We start from the raw sequence: 23,115 nt of genomic DNA on the forward strand, positions 1-23,115 counted from the left end.
TCCCAGGGTCACCTAGCTAGTAAGCATCTGAGACCAAATTTGAACTCAGGTCTTCTTGACTCTAGACTTAGCACTGTGTAAACTAAGTCATCTAACTGACTTTCTCTCAATAATACCCGCAAAGATTAGAGTCATGTCTTGAACTCAATGATCTGTGATTGCTGTCTGCTATCAGACATCCTCAATAACAGCCCCTTGTCCTTATTCTAATGCCTGCTACCATATTGTCCAGACACTGCTCTCTATTGAACTTTCTACTACTGGACTTCCCTGACATTATATTTCTTGGCATATTTCTGCCAAGCACTTGTCTATATGGGTACTACATCCCCATGCATGCGAGGTTCCTAGACTTTCTGTCACCACCTGCACAATTCTGAGCCGCACATATGTTCGACCTAGAGGCTGAGGGCTACCCGAGTCTTCTTACCTTTCGCAGGTCTTTGGTGATCAGCCAGATAAACGTATTGAGAGAAGAGACTTTCCAGAGCCAAACAAGGGCTAGGCTTTATTCAGGGTCTTAGTTACGTATCCATATGCAGGGCAAGTTCTTCCCCAGGAGAAAGGAACCCTCCTCCTCCCAAGGGGCAAGGATCATACAGCAAGAGGATGGGACTGGAAGAGGGGAGGGACCCTCTTCCCTCTAAGGGCCCTGCAGCAAGAAGAGGGCCTTCAGGCTTTCCTGTCCCTACTTAAGCTCTTCCAGCCGCATAGTTTGCACGTGAATACCGTGCGTGCTCTCAGCCCCTAGCTAATTAACAACAGGTGCACTCAGACCACGGACCGATCTCAAGGGTGGGATGCTCTCCCCAGCAAGTTTCCCACTGAGAAGAGGTGGAAAGACACAAGATAGCTTGTGTTTCATGCCTCAATCCCCAGCTGTTCCCTGGCGGGCCTCGTGAGAACTCTGAGGTTTAGAAGTCCTCACTTTTAGCTGCCCGAGACTGTTCATGTGAAAACTGAGCTTACACCCCCACCACACATATACCATTTTCTCTCCATGTTACTACTGCCACATTACTTTACAAGTCATTCACCTATACAGACATCCTTTTTTGTAGTTTCCCTCAGTTTGTCAGCCTTTGCCAAACCACATTTTGCCAATTCTGGCAGGTAACCTAGCTGATATTCAGCACATGAGAAGGTGCATGTTGAAGTCAAAACACTGAGTCAAACATCAGCTCTTCCATCTACTAGCCTGTGTCACTCTGGGCAGGTTACTTAACCTTTCTGAGTTTCCATATCCATAAAATGAGGATAACACTTGAATTATTTCCTACATAAGTGATATTATATCTATATCTATTTTCATATGTATAGTCACAAACAATGATAATGAGTGTCTTTTCCTAAGTGTAACCTAAATCTTCCCTTTATTAATTCTATATCTATCCAGATTGCCACCCTTGCCATCAGTCTAACTCTAGTCTACCTAATATGTCAATATAATCAGACCAATTTTCTTCAGGCATGGAGCAAAATCTACTCACAATACATTATTCTCATAATACTCAAAGTAGGTAGTCATCGTAGCTATTCTGTTGGGGAAAGAGTTTGGATTTTTAGGAGGTATTAATGTGGCTAGATAGCAAAGTGGATAGATTCTTGGAGTCTAGAGAACCTGAGTTCAAATTCTGTCAATCATGTAACAAACTATGCTACCCTGGGCAAATCATCTAATCATTTTGTGCCTCAGTTTCCTTCTCTATAAAATTCAGAGACTGGACTCAATGATCTCCAAACATTCAATCTAGCTCTACACTGAAGATTTTATGATTGATCCTCTTTTGGTACATGGTATGACATAGTTAGTCCACAGCATTCCTCTTTGTCTCGACATTGAGATTATCCATCTCTGACTTTAGTTGGCCAGCAGAGATAGCCTTAGGCAGAGACGTTCTCAGGGAGTGGGAAACCCAAGGGAAATCATAATATGTATGTCTCCAATATTTCATATAGATAAAATCTATTTCAAATCAATATCAAAGACAGTTCAGGAGTCAGAGAAGCTGGCTGAGAATATAGAAGCAAAGTAAAGATTAAAGGAACATATATACACATACCTCCGAAGCCATGTAGTAAAACCCCCTCCCCCATTTGAAAGACGAGGATACTGAGGCCTAGAGAAAATGAAGTGTTACTCAAATAGCAAGTGAAAGATGCAGGATTTGAATGCAGGTCCAAGACAATTTCAAATCTCAAGCTCTCATGAATACATGTCCTGTTGACATGTCCATCTTCATTTATTTTTTTAAATTCCGTTTAATGCATTAAGCTACCTCTTTCTCTACCTTCTACAACAAAGACTGGCTCATGAAATCCTAGTAAAATAGAATCCTTTAGCCAAGGTGCTTGTTCAATGGTCCTTTAGCCCAGGGACACATATAGCCTTAGGGAACAGAGCTAGAGATTATAAAATCATGGAGACCAAGATAAATTTGCAGCATTGCTATATGATTACAATTAAAAATATCTAACTTGATCCTGAATTCTGGGAACTCCAAAGGTGACACCCATTAGCTGCGTGGGAAGGGCAGCTGACTGAGCAAAGAAAAGCTTACAGGTATTTTAGCAAGGATGCATTTTCTTGGAGGAAACTTTACCACTTAGAAATGAAACATATGCTTTGCTGGAACTTAATTCAAAGTACCTTGTTTGCGTACATCCTCTACAGCAGTGACCAGCTCTTCCTTGAGATCTTGACTCTCTTTAGCAATCTGTTCACCTTTTTCCAAGAAGTTCTGGGTGGCCTGTTCCACAGAAGCTGCTAACACATGAGCTTTCTTAGATCGTCCCTTCTTCTTCCCTGATGGCCCCTTGTTGCTCGTATTGACCAGGGTTGTAACCTACAAAAAGGGAAATTAAGATGCTTTAAAATAATTAAATAGAACATTGGTGAAATACTGCCTGTCACCATTGCATAATCTAAAATTCAAAGAGAAACTATCTTTAGTACATTACATCATTTGGACTATCTTGCTTATTCTCATATATTTTTATGGAAAGAAGAAAAACCTATCTATGCATTGGCAAATGAATTGGCAGCTTTTTACCAAACAGAACACATGGAAAGGTTCAGGGTGGTGCTAAATATAGTCAGGCATATATTGAGGGCATGGAAAGTATCACTTGGTCCTAATCCCAGACATATTTTGACTTCATATGCAATGAATAGGACAAGATAGGAACTCATGGAACTTGATCGAATCATGGGGATATTTGTATTTGTTTGTTTATTTGCTTGCTTTTAGAAGTCCATGGAGTCCAAGCCTCTTTTTTTTAAATAATGAAAGTAAGACAACGAAAAGTTAAATGGTTTAGCCAGGGCCCATACAGCTAATAAGTGTGTGAGGTAGGATTTAAAACCACGTCATCCTGACTCACCTAATGCATTATCCTATATTGCCTTTTAAATATGAAATTGAACTTGTCTCTGAATTTCTTAGCTCATGAGCAGACAGACTAGAAACCGGTCTGGGGAGCAGCAAATTATCATTTAGCAAATGCTCAGACTTTAAAACAATTTACCTGCCGTATCTCAAAAATACTACATGATGCTATTTTGCTAATGAAATCAGAGATTCTTTTCCTATGACTTATTTGAAACGAGCTTATTAAAATAAAATGCTGTCATTGTATTTTGATATCAGTACTAATTTGGCCCTTTGCTTATTTTCTTGGCTCAGACATACAAAAGACATGATATTTTGATTTTTCTTGTTGGCCCAAATGGCATTGTAATAGTGTATACTGTTCAAGTTCGCTAAACTTTTCAAAAGTACTTTCAGTAGTAGGCAATCTGGGGGGTTGGCTGTTTCAAAAATATGATTATATATTTTAAAAAACTATAAATAATAGAACTTTGTTGGTGTTGTGGCAAATAAAATTAATTCTTCAATCAAGGATGTGAATGTGATTAAGGTAACAGTGCCAGTGAATAATGTCCAGGAAGAGAAAATTAAGGCATATATAACAGATTATTTCCTATATTTCTAATCAGAAATTATTTCTATCCATCTATCATTTTACAAGGAATTATGAAAGTTATATCTGCTAGGTTTGCTTTCTACCCATCAGTAATTTTGCTAAAATTCTGTTAACCAAAAGTCAAAGACAACATTAATTTTGCATTGTTACATTATTTCTTTTCTAGGGTATTGAAATTGTGTTTCCTGCTTTTCCTGATTTAATGATAAAATATTGTTTACTGGAGGATATCTGAAATGCTGATTCCTATAACAGTATAGTTGGTGAAGTACCTCGACTATTACACAATCAAATCAAGGTATTAGTGAAAGTCTTTACTAACAGGTCACTTCAGAGCATCATGGATTTAGAGGTGGAAGAGACCTTAGAGTTGATCAACTACCCCAGTTTTTACAAAAGAGAACAAAGACTAGAGGTTTGATGAGAGTTGCCCAATGTTCAAAGCAGTAGAGTCAAGAATTGAATTCAGATCTGCTGACTTCAATAAATGTTGATGAACAGATTGACTGTGCTCTTTCCATGCTATTGTCTCCCACAAATGGAAAACAAAACCCGAAGAGAAAGCTTTAATAATATCTATAATTATATTATATGTCTAAGATAACAAACTGAGAAATATTCAATATTATGTTCATAGACATTGTTATAGGAAAGAATCTTCAATGCTGTAGGACAAAATGGCTAATATGAAGATATAAGTAATAAATAGTAAATAAAAAATACTATAAATAATTCAGAATATTAAGGGAAGTAATATATACTTAATCAAAAATTTTGTAGATGTAACACTGTCACATAAGAGTTCAAGAAAAAGATGCTTAAACATATATATTCTGAAAAATCAAACAGAAATTTTCTCTGAATGATGCAGAAAGAAAAGCACTCCTCATTTAGATTCTTACAGGATGAATTCAAATCCCAGTCTATTACTAGATTTGCCCCAGAGATGCTTTCAGTGAATCTACACAAGATGAGCACTGAAATACTTTCATTCAATTAGAAAAATCGATCCTTTTATCTGCTTGTGCAACAGTCTGCTGAACATTCAACATTCTCTAAGAAGACACCGGGATGGGAACTTGTCCCAGGGCCATTGCTGTCTGAACTCCATTGAACAGGAGATGAAAATGAAATAAAAACTAACCTTAACACAATGTTCTGAAGTTTGGAAAGCAATTTATATAACTTATCTGAGCTTAGTTTAGGTACAACTCTAATTTGGACGACAGTAAACTAAGATTAAGTGACTTGTTCATGGTCACACGACTGCCAAGTATTTGATATCGGGGATTTGCATGCATGATTTTCCTGACTCTGAGTTCTGCAATTGGCAACGCACCAATTATTGCCTTTGTCAAAACTGATCTGCCTAACAAATTGGATAGGAAGATAGGAAGCTGCACAGTGATTACAAACTTTTTTTGTCATTGCAAGCATAGAAAAAAGGCCATATTTTCCTTATTAGATGTTTATATTTTCCATCCATCAATCTGTAAGCATTATTAAGTGCCTACTGTTCCAAGAGATGTTTGTGACTAAGAGCCCTCGTGAAGTGCAGTGCCAGCATTCTCTTAGGGAACTTCAGTAATTACTTTGTAAACCTTTTCCCTCAGGAATATTTTTTCCTTCACCTCCTTCACCATAAAACACTTTCTTTCAAATAACACACAAACTCCTTAGCACTTATTAAGTGACTGATAAGTACCAGCCAATGCAGTAATCATTAGGGATACAAAGTCTATATATTTTATATGTGAGTGGGTATACATGTATAAATATGTGTGTATTTACATATATACATATACATACATACACACACAATCTCACACATATATAGGTATAACAAATAGGAAGTAGTCTTAAAGAAAAGAAACTAAGATTAAAGTGCACTGAGGAAAAAATTCTTGGTAAAGGTGGGACACTCTAAATCATGCTTTCAAATTACAGCTGGAAAATCTCTCATTCCTTAGCCTTGTGCTTTTTGTCTGCCAAACTAATAGGGTATCTCTATGAAAAATGCTAAGAAATCAAGAACTTTAAAAGTCTCAAAATATTCATTATGTCTTTCAAGACATGACTAAATGCCATGTGACATCTCCTTATAGAAAATATTTTAAATACAAAAATTTTCCAAATCTGAAATACATTAAATTTTGCAAAAAAAGAACATTTAACTGCTTTAGGGAAGCAGTCAATAGAAATCTACTATATTTTTCCACTTTAATAAATTCATGGTAAACACATGGGCGTCTATCTTATGGCAGGGGTCTTTTTAGTCAAACTTTTACTCACTCAGTGTTGCCTGACTTAGATATAAATTAATTTCATTAATTAAAATCATGAGAATGCTATTTCCTGAAAGGATTCCTGTTCCAACTACTTGTTCTGTTCTATCCTGGCACTTAAGCCTAGATCTCATATAACCATGACATTCAATACTCACTGATATGACAAAGTAGTTCAGAGCTCTAATTTCCTTTCTTTTTTTTTTAACTTACTACCAGCATTAGAAAACTAGTGCTTTAAGTTAACCTTATTTGCCATGAAAGTGACAGCACTGGAAAAGTTTCTACAGTGATAAAGCAAAGGAAGTAGGGCATAGAACATAATTAAGTATTAATATGTCCAGTTGGATCACTGTGTTAATAACCATATATGGATATAAAGGCTGTGCATTATCCAAATTCCTACCTGTCAAATCAGGAATGGCCAAAATCAATCCAATGATCTTAAGCATAGGACAAATCAGGAGAAACTAAAGTCCTTTTTCCAAAACTTTGTTAATTTACTTATTTAATTAAAAATGCTTATCAGTTCAACTACCATGAATATGTAGGGAGCTGATCAAGGTATCCTAAAATATATTTCATGGTGTCATAATACTCTTAGTGACATTAGAGAATATTCAACTCAGCTCATTCATTTTACACTGGAAAAACTGATGTTCAAAGAGGTTAAATGACAAGTCAGGATTTTAACTCATATCTACTGACTCTTTTGGTGGAAACTACAAGGCACAATGGATAGAGTGCCCAGCCTGAAGACTCATCTTTGCGAGTTCAAATCTGGCCTGGTCTGGCTTTGGACACTTAGTAGTTGTGTTACAGGCAGCTAGGTGGTACAGTGGATAGAGCACCAGTGCAGGAGTTAGGAGGACCTGAGTTCAAATCTCACCTCAGACACTTGACACTCACTAGCTGTGTGACCTTGGGCAACTCACTTAACCCCAATTGCCTCATCCTGGGTCATCTCCAGTCATCCTGATGAACATCTGGTCACTGGATTCAGATGGCTCTGGAGGAGAAGTGAGTCTGGTGATCTGCACAGCCCTCCCTCACTCCAAACAAAGTCAAGTGCTAGTCATGTCATCATTTCTCTGATGGCATGGTCTTCTTCGGCAATGAAGGATGAACACAGTTGTGTTATCCTGGGCAAGTCACTAACACTATTTGAGTCAGTTCCTCATCTGTAAAATGAGCTGGAGAAGGAAGCGGCAAACCATTGCATTTTCTTTGTAAAGAAAATCCTAAATAGGATCACAAAGAGTTGGATATGACTGAAACAAATGAACAGCAACCACTGACTCTTAATTGAGCATATTTAACACTGTCACTTAAGAGTGGTAACTTGAACTTTGACATTTTTATTATACTGAACTCTAGAAAATGACATGCATCTTGGCCATGAGGTGGTTGCAAGCATGTGGAGACTACATCACATCTTATCTAAGCAAGCCTACGCTTGAATTTGAGTTCACTCTATTATGTTTGTTCCTTCCTGAGCTCAGGTGAATGAGCATCAATCTTAAAATGGATGTGTCCAGAATTGAAGGCAACTTTGTGAATTCAAAAACGATATGACCAGCTGCAATGAACTTTAAATGCCCAACAGATTCTAGGGGAAGCAGTGAGCTACTGCCATTTACTTATTACTGGGGGCATACTCAGACCCGCAGTTTAGGTAAATCAATTTGGCATCTGTGCAGTGGCTAGAATGGAATATAAAGAGCCTATTACAGTTAAGGAAATCAATTAGGAAGATATTGTCATAGTTCAGGCAGATGATAAGTCCTGAACTTAGGGGTCTGAGGCAGTGACTGTATGAGCAGAAAGAAAGGAGACATTTTATGAGATATATTTTGAGTATATAATCAATAATATCTGAATAATGACTGGATATGTAGGGTCAAGGAGAAGTTTTCAGTGAAGATGTTGAGCAACATGGGAGCCTGAAAAGTTGATTGCAACTTCAACAGGAATAGGAGACTTGTGGAAGTAGTCTGTGCTGGACTAATTGAGTTTGTGATAACCACAAAATGTTGAATGTAAAATACCCAATTAGCAATTGGATAGACAAGACTGAAGCTCTGAAGATAGAAGGGATGGAAATATTTGTTGGGCACAATGTGCAAAAGGATAAAAAACTTCAAAATTAGGCATCTGTAACTAAATATTAGTGTTTAGGACATCCTACAATTAGCTTTTCAAAACACTTATCCATTCACCTGTCTTCCATTTCCTACTGATTTGCAAGCTCATTGAAGACAGCAGGATTTGCTTTTTTTATCCTTGTAACACAGAGAATAACCCATCCTCTATATATTCAACATACTGAAAGGGTGTTGGTTTGTTTGTTTTTAATTAAATAGGGGACGGAATGTAAAAGCATGTTTGAAGCACTCACTAGCTGTCAGACACTGCAAATATATGAGAATGCACATACAAAGATGCAAGAAGGCAACACATAGAAAAGAGTGTTGACCATGGAGTACACTGCTTGTGTTGAGTTATTCCTGTTCTCAGAACTAAAGATACAAATAGCATAGAGGGCATGAAGATTACCTTTGAAAAGCATGGTGGGTCTGGCTGGATTCAGTCTACATAAAGTGACTGCTCTCCAGCCAGAAGTGCAGGGTGCCAGAGGAGGGACTTTGAGTGTTACCCAGTAGATGGAAGCATGTGAACCATGGAAGCCTGAAGATGGCCCGATGGGGACACACATGAGATAACTTACGGAAAAATGAAGACTTATCGGTCTGAGACAACAGAATTTTCTGGCACTTAAAATAACCTTCTACCAGGGTCAGTCTTATTTTGAAGGTGACCCTTGGCCATAGTGCCATGGGGCTTTATCAGAGCCTACTAAGCAAGACAGAGCTCCATGAACAAGCTGTATTTCTACTTTGGGAGAATTTTCTGCTGAGTTCAATGAGAATCATCACCAGATAAAGGTTAACCATCAAGTGAAGATTTCCCCGTCCCCAAACACAGCAACTCAAACTAAGGCATACTAAGACAAAGTCAGGATTGAGCAACATTGGTGAAGGGATGGACCCCTTTCAAGGGAATCACAGATCTTCACATACAAGTAAAAAGAATGTATGCCAAGTCACACTTGAAAGTTTGACTTCATTGCAACCGCTTCTTCTTCCCCATATTTTTTCTCAATTTATTGATTTTTAAATTTATGGAATAACACAAGCATTTCTATAACATAGTATAATAAAAAAGGATGATTGTACATGAAACTGCAAATCAATTATGTAAAACTTGTTATTTCTTTTAAATACATAATAAAAGTATTATGTAATTTTCCCTTTTTTTCATCCTTCACCCTGTCATAGAGATGGTCACTATACACACACATATATATGTATATACATACAGACATGTATATACACATATGTATATATCTTATTATATATTATGTACTATTATTCTACACATACTTTTATTTCTCAGTTCTTTCTTGGGATGATGATAACATCTGTCTTCATATGTCCTTTATAATTAATTTGGGTATTTATAATAGTAAAAATAACTTATTTATTCCAAGTCACTCTTAAAACAGTACTGCTGTTACTGTACATAATATTCTCTGAGTTCTGCTAATTTTTCATTTCATTGTTTCCCACAAGTCTTTCCATCTGTTTCTAAGAAAATTGTGCTTATTTCTAATAGCACAGGAAGATATTCTATCACAATCATGTCCCTCAACTTGTTCCCAATTGAACAAGGGCTTCCCTGCAATTTCTAGCTCTTTGCCACTACAAACAGCATTTCCCCATCTTCTTAATCATGTGAGATATTGGTAAAGCCCAGTTCCTGAGACTTAGTAGTTGGTATATTGATAAGCCTTTTCTTCCTTCCATCCTTCCCCCCTTCCTTCTCTCCTCAATTATTCCCTTCTTCCTCCCTTCTTTTCTCTCTTCATTCCTTCTTTCCACATACTTGTAGTATGTTGTGACTCAGGTGGTCATAGTCCCTGACCATGCCCCTCCTTTAGACGTCCCATATTCACTGTCATGAAAGGCTGCCAAAGGGGGCATCTGACCTGTTAAAGAAAACTGAAATGAATGCTTCAGTTTATGGGTGGATCTTCGATGATCATTTTTATATCTAGTCATCATTAGCATGGACAAAAAAGATACAAAGTATAATCAGCTAATTTGCATATACGTATTTTAGGACCAAAGATGAAAAAAACACTCTTAAAAAGTGAGAAGTGATATCAACATCTGGAGCCTGAAGTAGTTTGAAATAAGGCTGTTGATTTGATAGAAGACATTTGTGGAGCTGTAACTTTTTAAGTGAAAGATGAGTCCCTGAGAGTTAAGAGGTTGCCATTTAAAGCAATAAACTTCAATTATTTCACAGGGTGGCAAGAGAAGGGCATGAAGAGACAGCAGCAGCAGAGGCAGGTAATGATGAGATGGGGGGTAGGGGGAAGGGGCCTGTTAGAGCCAGTCAATTGAATGAGAATTTCATCTGGGTGATTCCTGCTTGACTGGAGTGAACTGATTTAATTGGTCAGGAGCTCTAGTTAACCTATTAATCTAGTCTTTGTTGCTGCCTTATTCTTGTTCAATTGTCAGATTCTTCATGATGTCATTTGGGGTTTTCTTGACTACTGGAGTGGTTTGCCACTTCCTTCTCTAGCTCTTTTTATAGATAAGAAAATTGAAGCAAACAGTGAAGTGACTTGCCCAGGGTCACACAGCTAGTAAAGCATCTAAGGCTAAATCTGAACTCAGGAAGATGAATCTTCCAGTCTCCAAGCCAAGAACTCTATCCATTGAGCCATGGAACTGCCCTTGGAGCGACCTAAAGTTGGTAAAAGATGAAGGGCTGGTAAATTACCTGTGGCTCTCTGCTGCCCCTTCTGGTTGGAGAAGGAAAAGCAAAGGATCTCTGCTGCTGCACTGGCATATTGGTGATGAGAGCCCAGCACCCCTGAGTGCTAATAACTGGCTGGTCTTCACAGCTCAGAGACAGTTAATTTGATAAATGTTGTGGTTCTTTAGCTGGATGATAACTGTTATTCACATTAAGGGCAAACATTCAATCAGTTAATTTCACATTGTTAAAGTTCCTACTGTGTGGTAGGCACTGTGCACAGTACTACTGGATGCAAAGAAAGGAAAAAAAAATCCCCTTACACAAAGGATAAATTTTAATAATCAGAGAGAAGATACTATTAGGAATAGGGGAATTCACATTCAAGAAGGTAAAATTTTAGCAGAGACCTGAAGGATATTAAGGAATCCTGGAATTGGACTTAAGGAGGGAGAGAATTCTGAGAAGAAAAGAGAGTCAGTGAAAGTGCCTGGATTTAGGGCCTGGGAGATGGAATTTCTTATATTAAAATCAGCAAGACTGTCAGTGTCACTTTCTCATAAACTGTGTGGATGAAAGTGAAAGGGTAAGAAGATTTGGGGAGGTGGAGTCAAGATGGCAGAGTAAAAGCAGGGACTTCCCTGAGCTCTCCTCCAAAGCCCTCCAAATACCTGTAAAAAATGACTCTAAACAAATTTTGGAGCTAAAGAACCCACAAAATGACAGAGTAAAATAAATCCCCAGCCTAAGAAACCCTGGGAAGTCAACAGGAAGGATTTTTCACAATTGCGAGGAACAGAGCAAAGCCCACTGTGGGCCACACTTGCACAGACAGGCCAGAGCAGGCCTCACAGGACTGAATCATTGGCAGTGGTGTCAGTTTCCAAACTTCTTTTTTTTTTTTAAGGAATATTTTACCTTTATGAAATGGATTTCATTGTAGGGAGATATCATGGCATAATGGATAGAAGGCTGGTTTTCACAACATTTTGGGTTACAAATTTTCTCCCCTTTTCTCCCCTCCCCCCCCAAACGCTAAGCATTCTAATTGCCCCTATGACCAATCTGCTCTCTCTTCTATCATCCCTCTCTGCCCTTGTCTCTGTCTTCTCTTTTGTCCTGTAGGGCCAGATAGCTTTCTATACCCCTTTACCTGTATTTCTTATTTCCTAGTGGTAAGAACATTACAGTTGATCCTAACACTTTGAGTTCCAACTTCTTTAGCTCCCTCCCTCTCCACCCCTTCCCTTTGGAAGACAAGCAATTCAATATAGGCCAAATCTGTGTAGTTTTGCAAATGACTTCCATAATAGTTGTGTTGTATAGGACTAACTATATTTCCCTCCATCCTATCCTGTCCCCCATTACTTCTATTCTCTTTTGATCCTATCCCTCCCCATCAGTGTTGACCTCAAATTGCACTCTCCTCCCCATGCCCTCCCTTCTATCATCCCCCCCCACTCTGCTTATCCCCTTATCCTCCACTTTCCTGTATTGTAAGATAGGTTTTCATACCAAAATGAGTAGGCATTTTATTCTTTCCTTTAGTGGAATGTGATGAGAGTAGACTTCATGTTTTTCTCTCACCTCCCCTCTTTATCCCTCCACTAATGAGTCTTTTCCTTGCCTCTTTTATGAGAGATAATTTGCCCCATTCAATTCTCCCTTTCTCCTCCCAATATCTTTCTCTCTCACTGCTTGATTTCATTTTTTTTTAAGATATGATCCCATCCTCTTCAATTCACTCTGTGCACTCTGTCTCTATGTGTGTGTGCGTGTGTGCATGTGTGTGTGTGAAATCCCACCCAGTACCCAGATACTGAAATGTTTCAAGAGTTACAAATATTGTCTTTCCATGTAGGAATGTAAACAGTTCAACTTTAGTAAGTCCCTTATGACTTCTCTTTGCTGTTCACCTTTTCATGGTTCTCTTCATTCTTGTGTTTGGAAGTCAAATTTTCTTTTCAGCTCTGGTCTTTTCATCAAGAATGCTTGAAAATCCTCTATTTCATTGAAAGACCAATTTTTCCCCTGAAGTATTATACTCAGTTTTGCTGGGTAGGTGATTCTTGGTTTTAGTCCTAGTTCCTTTGACTTCTGGAATATCCTATTCCACGCCCTTCGATCCCTTAATGTAGAAGCTGCTAGATCTTGTGTTATCCTGATTGTATTTCCACAATACTTGAATTGTTTCTTTCTAGCTGTTTGCAATATTTTCTCTTTCACCTGGGAGTTCTGGAATTTGGCCACAATGTTCCTAGGAGTTTCTCTTTTTGGATCTCTTTCAGGCGGTGTTCTGTGGATTCCTTGAATATTTATTTTGCCCTCTGGTTCTAGAATCTCAGGGCAGTTTTCATTGATAATTTCATGAAAGATGATGTCTAGGCTCTTCTTTTGATCATGGCTTTCAGGTAGTCCCATAATTTTTAAATTGTCTCTCCTGGATCTATTTTCAAGGTCAGTTGTTTTTCCAATGAGATATTTCACATTATCTTCCATTTTTCCATTCCTCTGGCTTTGTTCTGTGATTTCTTGCTTTCTCATAAAGTCCTTAGCCTCCATCTGTGCCATTCTAATTTTGAAAGAACTATTTTCTTCAGTGAGCTTTTGAATCTCCTTTTCCATTTGGCTAATTCTGCTTTTGAAAGCATTCTTCTCCTCACTGGCTTTTTGAACCTCTTTTGCCAATTGAGTTAGGCTAGTTTTCAAGGTGTTATTTTCTTCAACATTTTTTTGGGTCTCCTTTAGCAGGGAGCTGATTTGCTGTTTATGCTTTGACTGCATGTCTCTCATTTCTCTTCCCAGCTTTTCCTCCACCTCTCTAACTTGATTTTCAAAATTCTTTTTGAGCTCTTCCATGGCCTGAGACCATTGAGTGGGCTGGGACACAGAAGCCTTGATTTCTGTGTCTTTGCCTGATGGTAAGCATTGTTCTTCCTCATCAGAAAGGAAGGGAGGAAATGCCTGTTCACCAAGAAAGTAACCTTCTATAGTCTTATTTCTTTTCCCTTTTCTGGGCATTATCCCAGCCAGTGACTTGACCTCTGAATATTTTCCTCACACCCACCTCACCTCCTGATCCTCCCAGCCAGTGTTTGGGGTCTGAGATTCAAATGCTGCTTCCAGCCTCAGGGCTTTGGGCGGGGGCAGGGCTGCTATTCAGTGTGAGATTAAATTCAGATGCTCAGGTGAGGGCAAGGCTGCCTCTCAGGCTCAGTTCCCTCAGGGAGTTTATGCACAGACCTTCAACAATGGATCCAGGCTCCTGCCTGCCCCTCAGCTTCTGTCTCCCGAGGGGGCCCGAGCCATGGGGGCACCCCACTCCCCCCTCGACCCGCCAAAGGGACTCTCTCACCGACCCCCGTCACCTGTGGGTGGAGGTACTTGTGCGGCCGCTGGAGATCCCGTCCCTGAAGCCCGCTCGGATCTGTTCCTCTCGGTGCCGCGGCCACGGCAGGGCTGTACTCAGCTCCCAGTCCCGGCGCCCAGTCCGCAGCACGAAGGACCTTTTACGAGAGGTTTGCAGGTCTCTCCGGAACAGAAATCTCCCTCGCTCCAATGTTCTGTGGCCTCTGGGTGCAGAATTCGCCGTGAGTTACTTCTTTGTAGTTGTTCTATGGGTTGTGGGTTCGGAGCTATGTGTATGTGCGTCTTTCTACTATGCCATCTTGGCTCCGCCCTCTGTTTCCAAACTTCTTAACCCACAAACAAGAAAAAGGTCAGTGGAAAAATTCTGTGGGACCTGGATGAAAGAGGAACATCTAGTCTGGCTGGGTCCAACTCTAGTCCCAGGGTGGGGATTTGGTGGCAGTGGTGGCTGGCAGTGATGGTAGTGGTGTCAGCTACAGAAGACACTGCTTCCAGAGTTCTGGGCCCACAGACAGTGGAAAATCAAGCACCTGATACAAAATACCTGAAACCTAGGACAGTATACCTACCCCCACTGGAAGTAGAGTTCTATCTTGACAAAGAGTTAGAAAGTCAAGTATTTGGCTGGGAAGATTAGTAGATATTGTAAAAGAACTCAAAGCACAGAATTTTACTTTGGTGACAAGGAAGACCAGGGCATCAAACCACAGGAGGACAGCAGAGTCAAAGCTCAGACATCACAGGCCTCCAAGAGGAATACGAATTGGTCTCAGATCATGGAGGAGCTCAAAAAGGATTTTGAAAATCAAGTAAGAAAAGTAGAGGAAAAACTGAGAAGAGAAATGAGAGTGATGCAAGAAAATCATGAAAAGACAAGGAGTCAACAGCTTCCTAAAGGACATCCCAAAAACACTAAAGAAAATAACACCTTAAAAATAGACTAACCCAAATGGCAAAAGAAGTCCAAAAACCCAATGAGAAGAAGAATGTCTTAAAAAGTAGAACTGGCCAAATGGAAAAGAAGGTCCAAAAGCTCACTGAAGAAAATGAAGCTAATGACTTAATGAGATATCAAAAAATTATAAAACAGAACCAAAAGAATGAAAACATAGAAGACAATCTGAAAAATCTCACTGGAAAAACAACTGAAATGGAAAATAGATCCATCAGAGATAATTTAAAAATTATTGGACTACCTGAAAGCCATAATCAAGCATTCTTGAGGAAAACACTAGAGTTGAATAGAAAATTTGATTAAGAGAAGCATGAAAAGGTAAATAGAAAAGAGAAATCATAAGAGACTTATTAAAGTTGAACTCTACATTCCTTCATGGAAAGATTTTATTTGTAACTCATGAGAACTTTCTCAGTGTTAGGGTAATTGGAGGAAATAGAGAGACAGATAGACAGACAGACAGACAGATAGATAAACAGATAGATAGATGGCACAGGTTAAGCTGACTATGAAGTGATAATATTTAAAAAATAAAATTAAGGGTGAGAGAGGAATATACCAGGAGAAGGGGATAGGGTAAAATAGATGGGGTAAATTATCTCATGAAAGAGGCAAGAAAAAGTTTTTATCATGGAGGTGAAGAATGGGGATGTGAGAAGGAAAAAAATGAACCTTACTCTCATTGAATTTGGCTTAAGGAGGGAATAATATGCATACTCAACTGAGTATTTTACCCTACAGTAAAGTGGGGGGGGGGTATAAGGGGGAATGATAGAAGGGAGGACAGATTATGGGAGGGGGTAGTCAGAAGCAAACACTTTAGAAACGGGATAGGGTCAAAGGAGAAAACAGAATAATTGGAGGGCAGGATAAGATGGAGGGAAATATAGTTAGTCTTTCACCACATGACTATTAAGGAGGTGTTTTGCATAACTATACATGTATAACTTATATTGAATTGCTTGCTTCTCAATGGGGGTGGGTAGGGAGGGAAGAAGACAGAGAATTTGAAACTCAAGATTTTAAAAACAAATATTAAAAAATTGTTTTTACATGCAACTGGGAAATAAGATATATAGGCAATGGGGTATAGAAATCTTGCCCTTCAAGAAAGTAAAGGGTAAGAGGATAAGGGGGGAGGTTGATGATAAAAGGGAGGGTAGACTGGGGGAAGGGGTATTCAGAATGCATGCCATCTCAGGGATGGGGGAAGGAGAAAGATGGAGAGAAAATTTGGAACTCTAATTCTGTGGAAATGAATGTTGAAAACTAAAAATAAATAAATATATTTAAATCTTTTTTTAAAAAAAAAAAAGGGTAAGAAGACTGGAAAGAACCAGGTTAGAAAAGACTGTGCAATCCAAATAGAGGATTTTATATTTTACTCAGGAGGGAATAGGGACCCACTGGAATTAACTGGATAGGGAGTGGGGGTGACATGGTCAGAAAAGTGCTGGTCAAAAACAAAACAAACAAAAATACAATTCTTTTGTAAGTGGTTAAAGCCCAACAAAGCTGGCCGAGATGAAAAATGAGTACTTTGAAGAATTACAGCAAATCGTGGTTGGACATCTCATTTTCCACTCCTGTTTAAACTCTCCCCATATCATGGAACATCACTGGACACACAGGCAATACTTGTTGAATGTTGTTATTTGTCCTTTGTTTTTGAAGAGGCACACGACATTGGGAAGATGATGTCATGATATATGAGTAAATGGAATTAAGTGAGGCAGGGATGTGCAGAGGCAACAACCTTATTCTCTCCTCCTGAGACATAAGTGGAAATGACCCTGGATATAGTGGGCAATCTTGGCCTTTTTAAGCTAACGTCTTTTCCAGGTCTCAGTTTGTCTGAAGCAACACCCATTCAGTGATTAAGGCTAGATATGAAATGAGGCAAAATAATGGCCTTTTTACATAGTCAAAAAAAATCAATCTGGGAGGGGAAGACCCTTAGGATTCCTGGCTAAAACCGAAACAATTATTATTGACATTCACTCTGAGCAGTCAAACCAAAACAATGGCCAAGGTAAGCTTGGTCTGGGATCCACTGTTGGCCAATCAGTGAGTCAGAGTAATTTAGGTTTAAGACATGGGCCTTAAAAAATAAATCTAGTGCATAAGCTCTAAGATATCTTGGGAGGTATCAGCAATCAAAATTATATTCTTTTAAACAGAGTACTTGCAGGTAAGGTTATGATTACCCATGTGAACAGAGGGAGAAGAGGAAGGAGAAGAAAAGAAAGAAGGAAGGAAAGAAGGAAGGAAGGAAGGAAGGAAGGAAGGAAGGAAGGAAGGAAGGAAGGAAGGAAGGAAGGAAGGAAGGAAGTTATGTTACCCAACTGGAACTGATTAGTTGGGTTCCCAGTGAGGCAGCTAGTGCTACTCACAAGTTGTTTGTCCTTTCTCAAAGGGAACCATGACAACAGCAAGGTATTGTCATGACTTGCAAGTGAACTGGATTTAAGTGAGGCAGAGCTGTGCAAAGTCACCAGCCTCACTATCTCCTCCTGAGTCATCTGGATACAGCAAGATATGGATCAGGGCAGCTGGAAATGGCCCCCACTTGCTGATTAATGGTATGACTAAGAGATGCTGACTGGTCAGATCGTCTTTTTCATAGAGGAAACATGTTTCAGTCAGGTCAATGGGAGCAAACAAAGGAAAGCAACTGTATCCTTTGATGTCTCCAGCAAATTGAAATGTGAGGCTCCCAAAAGTAAAATGCACAATAGGAATATAGTGTTGGAGATTCCTACAGGCTACAAGCATGGGAATAAAAAAAACACCCTTATGAATCCTCACAGGGGAGGTGGTTGATATTCTGAGCTACCTAAGAGACTTAATTATTCCTGACTGCAGTTGTTCCAATAAGAGGCTTTTGGTTACTTCTGTAGATTTAAAATGAAACAACCCCAAGCAAGCGCTTTCCTGGGTGAGGGTTTGAGCATCAACATATCAAAAGTGAGTAATCCCCTACAGGAAGGCAGGTACAGAGGAAGGGATAAAAGAGAAGACAGATGGGGAAGGGAGAGGAAAGGGGGAGAGGAAGGAAGAAAAGGAGAAGGGAAGAGGAGAGAAGGGAGAAGAGCAGGAGAAGGAGAAGAAGGAAAAGGAAGAGAGAAAGAAGGTTGGAAAATAGTCAATACAGAATCTTCAGACTGAGAAAACAGCATATTCCTGAGAAACAGTCTTACAGAAAAGGATGCTCAGGCCAGGTTATTTTGGTGTTGAAAGGGAGCAAAGAGATTATCTTATCCAACCCCTTCATTTCATAAAAGAGGAAAACAAAGGCACAGAAGGATTAAGTGATTTTCTCACAGTCGGTGCCTGTTTGTGCCTCTCTTTGCCTCCATCACTTCCAAGTCGCATGACCTTGAATTCAGGGCTCATTCCATTTTGTCACACTGCATTTCATGATTAAAGTAAATCCAAATGCAAAGTCAACCTTCTAACAATTCTGCTTCGATTTTTAAAAAATTATCAGTATATTTTAGGAAAAATCATGATTTCATTTGTATTAACTGTCAAAAATCTGAGTAACTAAAATTAAGCTTACTGTACTGAAGTACTTAACTATTGCACAAAGAATAAAGTACTTTCAGAAGTTCATCTGTAAGGAATGAATGGATAATTGAATAGGAAAAAAGCATTTATCAAGCACCTATCATGTGCTAGAAATTGCATTAATGTCTCACATGCATACAAAAGCATGGCAACCTAACCTAGAGGAGCTTATGTTCTAATAGGGAGAAGTAATACTTTAAAGGGGTCAGAGTGGGGGTCACAAGGGGAGGAAAACTCTGAGGACTTGCATTGGCAAGTTGATCGATGAGGCAGAGTGAAGTTAAGAGAATTAGCTTTTTTAAGCACCTACTATGTACCAGACACTGTGCTCAGCCCTAAGAATATGAAGAAAAGGGAGCTGATTAGCATGATCTTTCTAGGAATAATGGTAATTTATTGGTATTGATCTCATTACTTAGACTTCTGGGAAAGGTAGACTGACAAGATGACAAGATGGCAGGATGTGAAACATGGTCTGGTCCGGCAGTTTGGAACAGGCTCACTAGGTTAGTCAGGTAGAGCTCTAAGGCTAAGTGGATTAATTTCTCACCCTCTCTTCTTTCCAATTTGTTTTCAAAAACAATGAGAACTGTAGAGCCTACATCAGGAGCGGGGACTGAAGAGAGGGAGAAAGGGAAAAATTTGGATGTCAAAGTCTTATAAAAGTGAATGTTGAAAACTATCAAAAAATGTAAAGAAGGCATTTGAGAACTGATTCGATCTCCTTTACCTTTAACATTTACATCTAAAGTCCTGGACTTTTGATGTTCTGAATGAAAACAAGGCACCAAAGAATCCCTAATCATCATTGCTAAATCAAGACACTGAAGAGAGGAAGGAGCTTGGAGGCATCAGAAAAACAAGATTATGGCTCTTGTACTGACAAATAACAGACAGGCATACACATACACCAGCATCCGGAGGATATTTGACCCTACAGATGATTAAAGATCAAATTATTTTCATAATTAGCTACTTTCATTTTAAAAGCCAGAAAAGAGACAAGACAAGGAAACATGCATTTATTAAGTGCTATGGTGACGGCATAGCTTACCGAGAGAAGCAAGTCTTATGCCTGGCCAGCAGGCTGCTCGTCCTCCTGTGGAGCTCACAAGTAAAAGAATGAGGCGGGAGAGTGGGTCAGTAAGCAACTCCGATTTATTCAAGCAAGCATTCTGATTATATAGTCTTTGCCAGCTAGCCCAGTGAACCATGGTAACACACACAAACAAACCTGAAGCTATAGTAATGAACACAAGCTGGAACTACAGTGACAAAAACAAACCAGGGGTGGGGCCATCCCTTCCAGCGCCATCTTGTTCACCCTTCCCTGCATCGGACTCAGTTTACCTGATGTCCGTCAGTGTGGCATCCCAGATGGCATGGTGGTCAGCACCCCTTACAATTAAGCACTTCCTGTTTATGTTATAGAACTGTAGTAAGTGCTGGGATCACCAATACAAGCAACTAGCAAGCAGGACAATTCTAGCCCTCAAGGGGAAGGAGGAAAAGAAACAAGGTTTTTTTTTGTTTGTTTGTTTTTTTAGATTCCACAAATGTGCCAGACCCTGGGCTAAGAGCTGTACAAACATTATATTATTTAATCCTGACAGCCACTCTTCAAGGTGGGTACTAACATTGTCCTTATTTTACAGTTAAGGAAATTGAGGCAGCCAGTGGTTAAGTGACTTGCCTAGGGTCACAATTATCTGCACTGTACCGTCTCCCTTCCTCAAGAAGCTTATGTTCAAATAGGGGAAGATTTCACACAAGAAGAAGGTGGAAAACAGGAAACAGCATGTTCAGGGAACAATTCAATTCAGTGGAAATAGAAGCAAAAGACGATTCTTCTGAGCAGCTTTAAATTCAGCAAAGAATTCATTATTCTTTCCCCAAGCATTTCCATTAGCTGGGGCTTGACTATACTCCTACCATAGCTCCCAGTTTAGGAAGGTTCTGTCTTGACGGTGGCTTGGCAGATGTGGCTTCCAGTGAAACCCTGATTTGTACAATCAAGAGCATGTCTTTTACAAAGGTTATTCTATGGCCACACAGAGCTCCTTGAGAGCAGATTGTCTTTTTGCATCTTTTGTATTCCCAGTGTGTACTTAGCCCAGTGCCTGGCACACAGTAGGTACTTAATAAATGTTTATGGAATGATTGAATGAATCCACTTCTATTCTTGCTTATAAGAAAACTCCCAAACCACACAGACCAATTTCGCACGAATCAGAAATATTGCTGCTTTCAGACTGCTGAAAGTCCTTAGAAGAACCTATGATTCTGGAGAGCAACGTGGCTGCTGTTTCATTAGGCTGCTTCAACAGACTGATTGCAGAGCCCAGAAAGCAACCCATGATGGGCTGACAAAGGCTGAAGAGCATTATTGGAAGGGAGATGTCCAAACAGTTTCCTAAGACTCGTCACCAACGCTGCTTGGGGATCAAGAGAAAATTCTGAAATGAGCGCCACAAAGCAGCACACTGCCTTTTAGCAGGATGCGCTGCTGGCGCAGCTGTTGTGGAATACGTTCTCCCAACCTGGCACTTTCATCTATTTTTGTAACTCATCTCAGCACAAAGACACTAACTGCAGAGACAAAGTTTGCACCATTTATAGATCTCAGTGCTCGTTGTGGGTCCGGGTAGGAGAGACTGACACACAAGAACAACAACTGCTTTTGTTCCCATCAGGTTTCAGGAGATGTTTGCTTATGACATGACTTGGGGAGAGGGTAAAAACTTCTATATTTTTCCTAACAGGAAATAAAATACTGAATCTACCTTAAGAACCTATTCTTTCATAGTACAGAGACAAATGTTCTCAGAGTTAGGAAATCCTGGGCTCAAATCCTGTACATGAGGAACACTGACTGAGTGATCATGGGAAAGTCACTTCCTGTCTGAGGGCCCAAAGCACTCTGATGTCTCTGGAGGGGAGAGTGAGGCTGATGACTGCCCAGCCCTGTCTCACTTAAATCCTATTCATTTGTAAGTCAAAAGATAGCTCTCCTGATGTCACTGGTCACCTTTGAGAAGGAAGGCTGAATAACTATCACTGCTATTACTACTACTGCTGCTGCTGCTGTTACTACTACTACTACTACTACTACTACTACTACTACTACTACTACTACTACTACCACTATTACTACTATAGCTCAAGGCAACCCTGAAAAGAGAAGGCTGAAACATTTTTGGGGCCATGGAAACTTCTAGCAGTCTGATGAAGCCTATCTATCTTTTCTCAGAATCATGTTTTTGAACACATAAAATAAAATGCAAAGGAGTACAAATCAAAAGAATTATTCATGGAAAAAAAATGTTTATGGCCCACAAGATCTCCAGCTGTACTACTATCTATGAGGCAATGAATAGTTACCAATTTGCATTGGTAGAGGGAAATCTCTCACTGGAGATTTCCTCCACCAAAGAAATCAAAGGTTGAGACCAACGCTAATCTCCCTTAAAGATGTAACCAGCTTTTAAGAGAGACCCCCATGGGGTTCAGAGCCTGTTTGAGTGGATTTGCAGGAGATGTTTTCAAAGAGGCAGCACTATCTTCTTGCTGTCTAGTAGTAATGAGAAAATCCAACCAAAAAAGCTATGGGCCAGTGGGAGGGGAGCAGAGGCAGGACTAGTGGCAGTAGGAGTTTCATGTTTCCAGAGAGCTGGGAGATGAAATGGTGAGTGGACTGGCAGACTACACATTGGTGGAAGCTTAGCACTGAGACACCCAGTTGCCTATTGGGTTTCTGCTTAAGCCTGGCATTTCAGAGACTCATTTTGGCAACCAGAGCATCTGAGACACCTGAAGGTGTTGACTTTCCATCTGGTAGAATGGGTGGACAAGTTTATATTTCTTGCCTCCACTTCTTGCTAAGATAAAACATTTACTCCAACATTTCTTTCCTGTTCTTTAAAGCTATATTTACACTTTCTGTTTTAATTAGTATCAAATCCAGCTCCCTTGGGAAAAGAAAAAATATATATATACACAGATATATGTATATATATCTGTGTATATGTATGTATACATATGTATCTATATACGTATATAATATATGTGTGTATATATATATACACACACAGATATATATACATATATATGTATATATCT

At 39.4% G+C, this 23,115-nt stretch overlaps 1 protein-coding gene across 3 annotated transcripts in view; it reads right to left on the reverse strand.

The window, feature by feature from the left end:
- Positions 1-23,115, reverse strand: part of CTNNA2 (catenin alpha 2) — a 1,515,416-nt gene that overhangs the window by 1,180,333 nt on the left and 311,968 nt on the right. For all 3 annotated transcript variants that reach the window (XM_072637016.1, XM_072637013.1, XM_072637014.1), the window contains exon 3: positions 2,651-2,846. In XM_072637016.1, coding sequence (XP_072493117.1) covers positions 2,651-2,846 — 196 coding nt within the window. The remainder of the gene's footprint in view (positions 1-2,650; positions 2,847-23,115) is intronic.

Source organism: Notamacropus eugenii, chromosome 1 (assembly GCF_028372415.1).
Source record: "Notamacropus eugenii isolate mMacEug1 chromosome 1, mMacEug1.pri_v2, whole genome shotgun sequence".
In the NCBI taxonomy this organism is placed as follows: Eukaryota; Metazoa; Chordata; class Mammalia; order Diprotodontia; family Macropodidae; genus Notamacropus; species Notamacropus eugenii.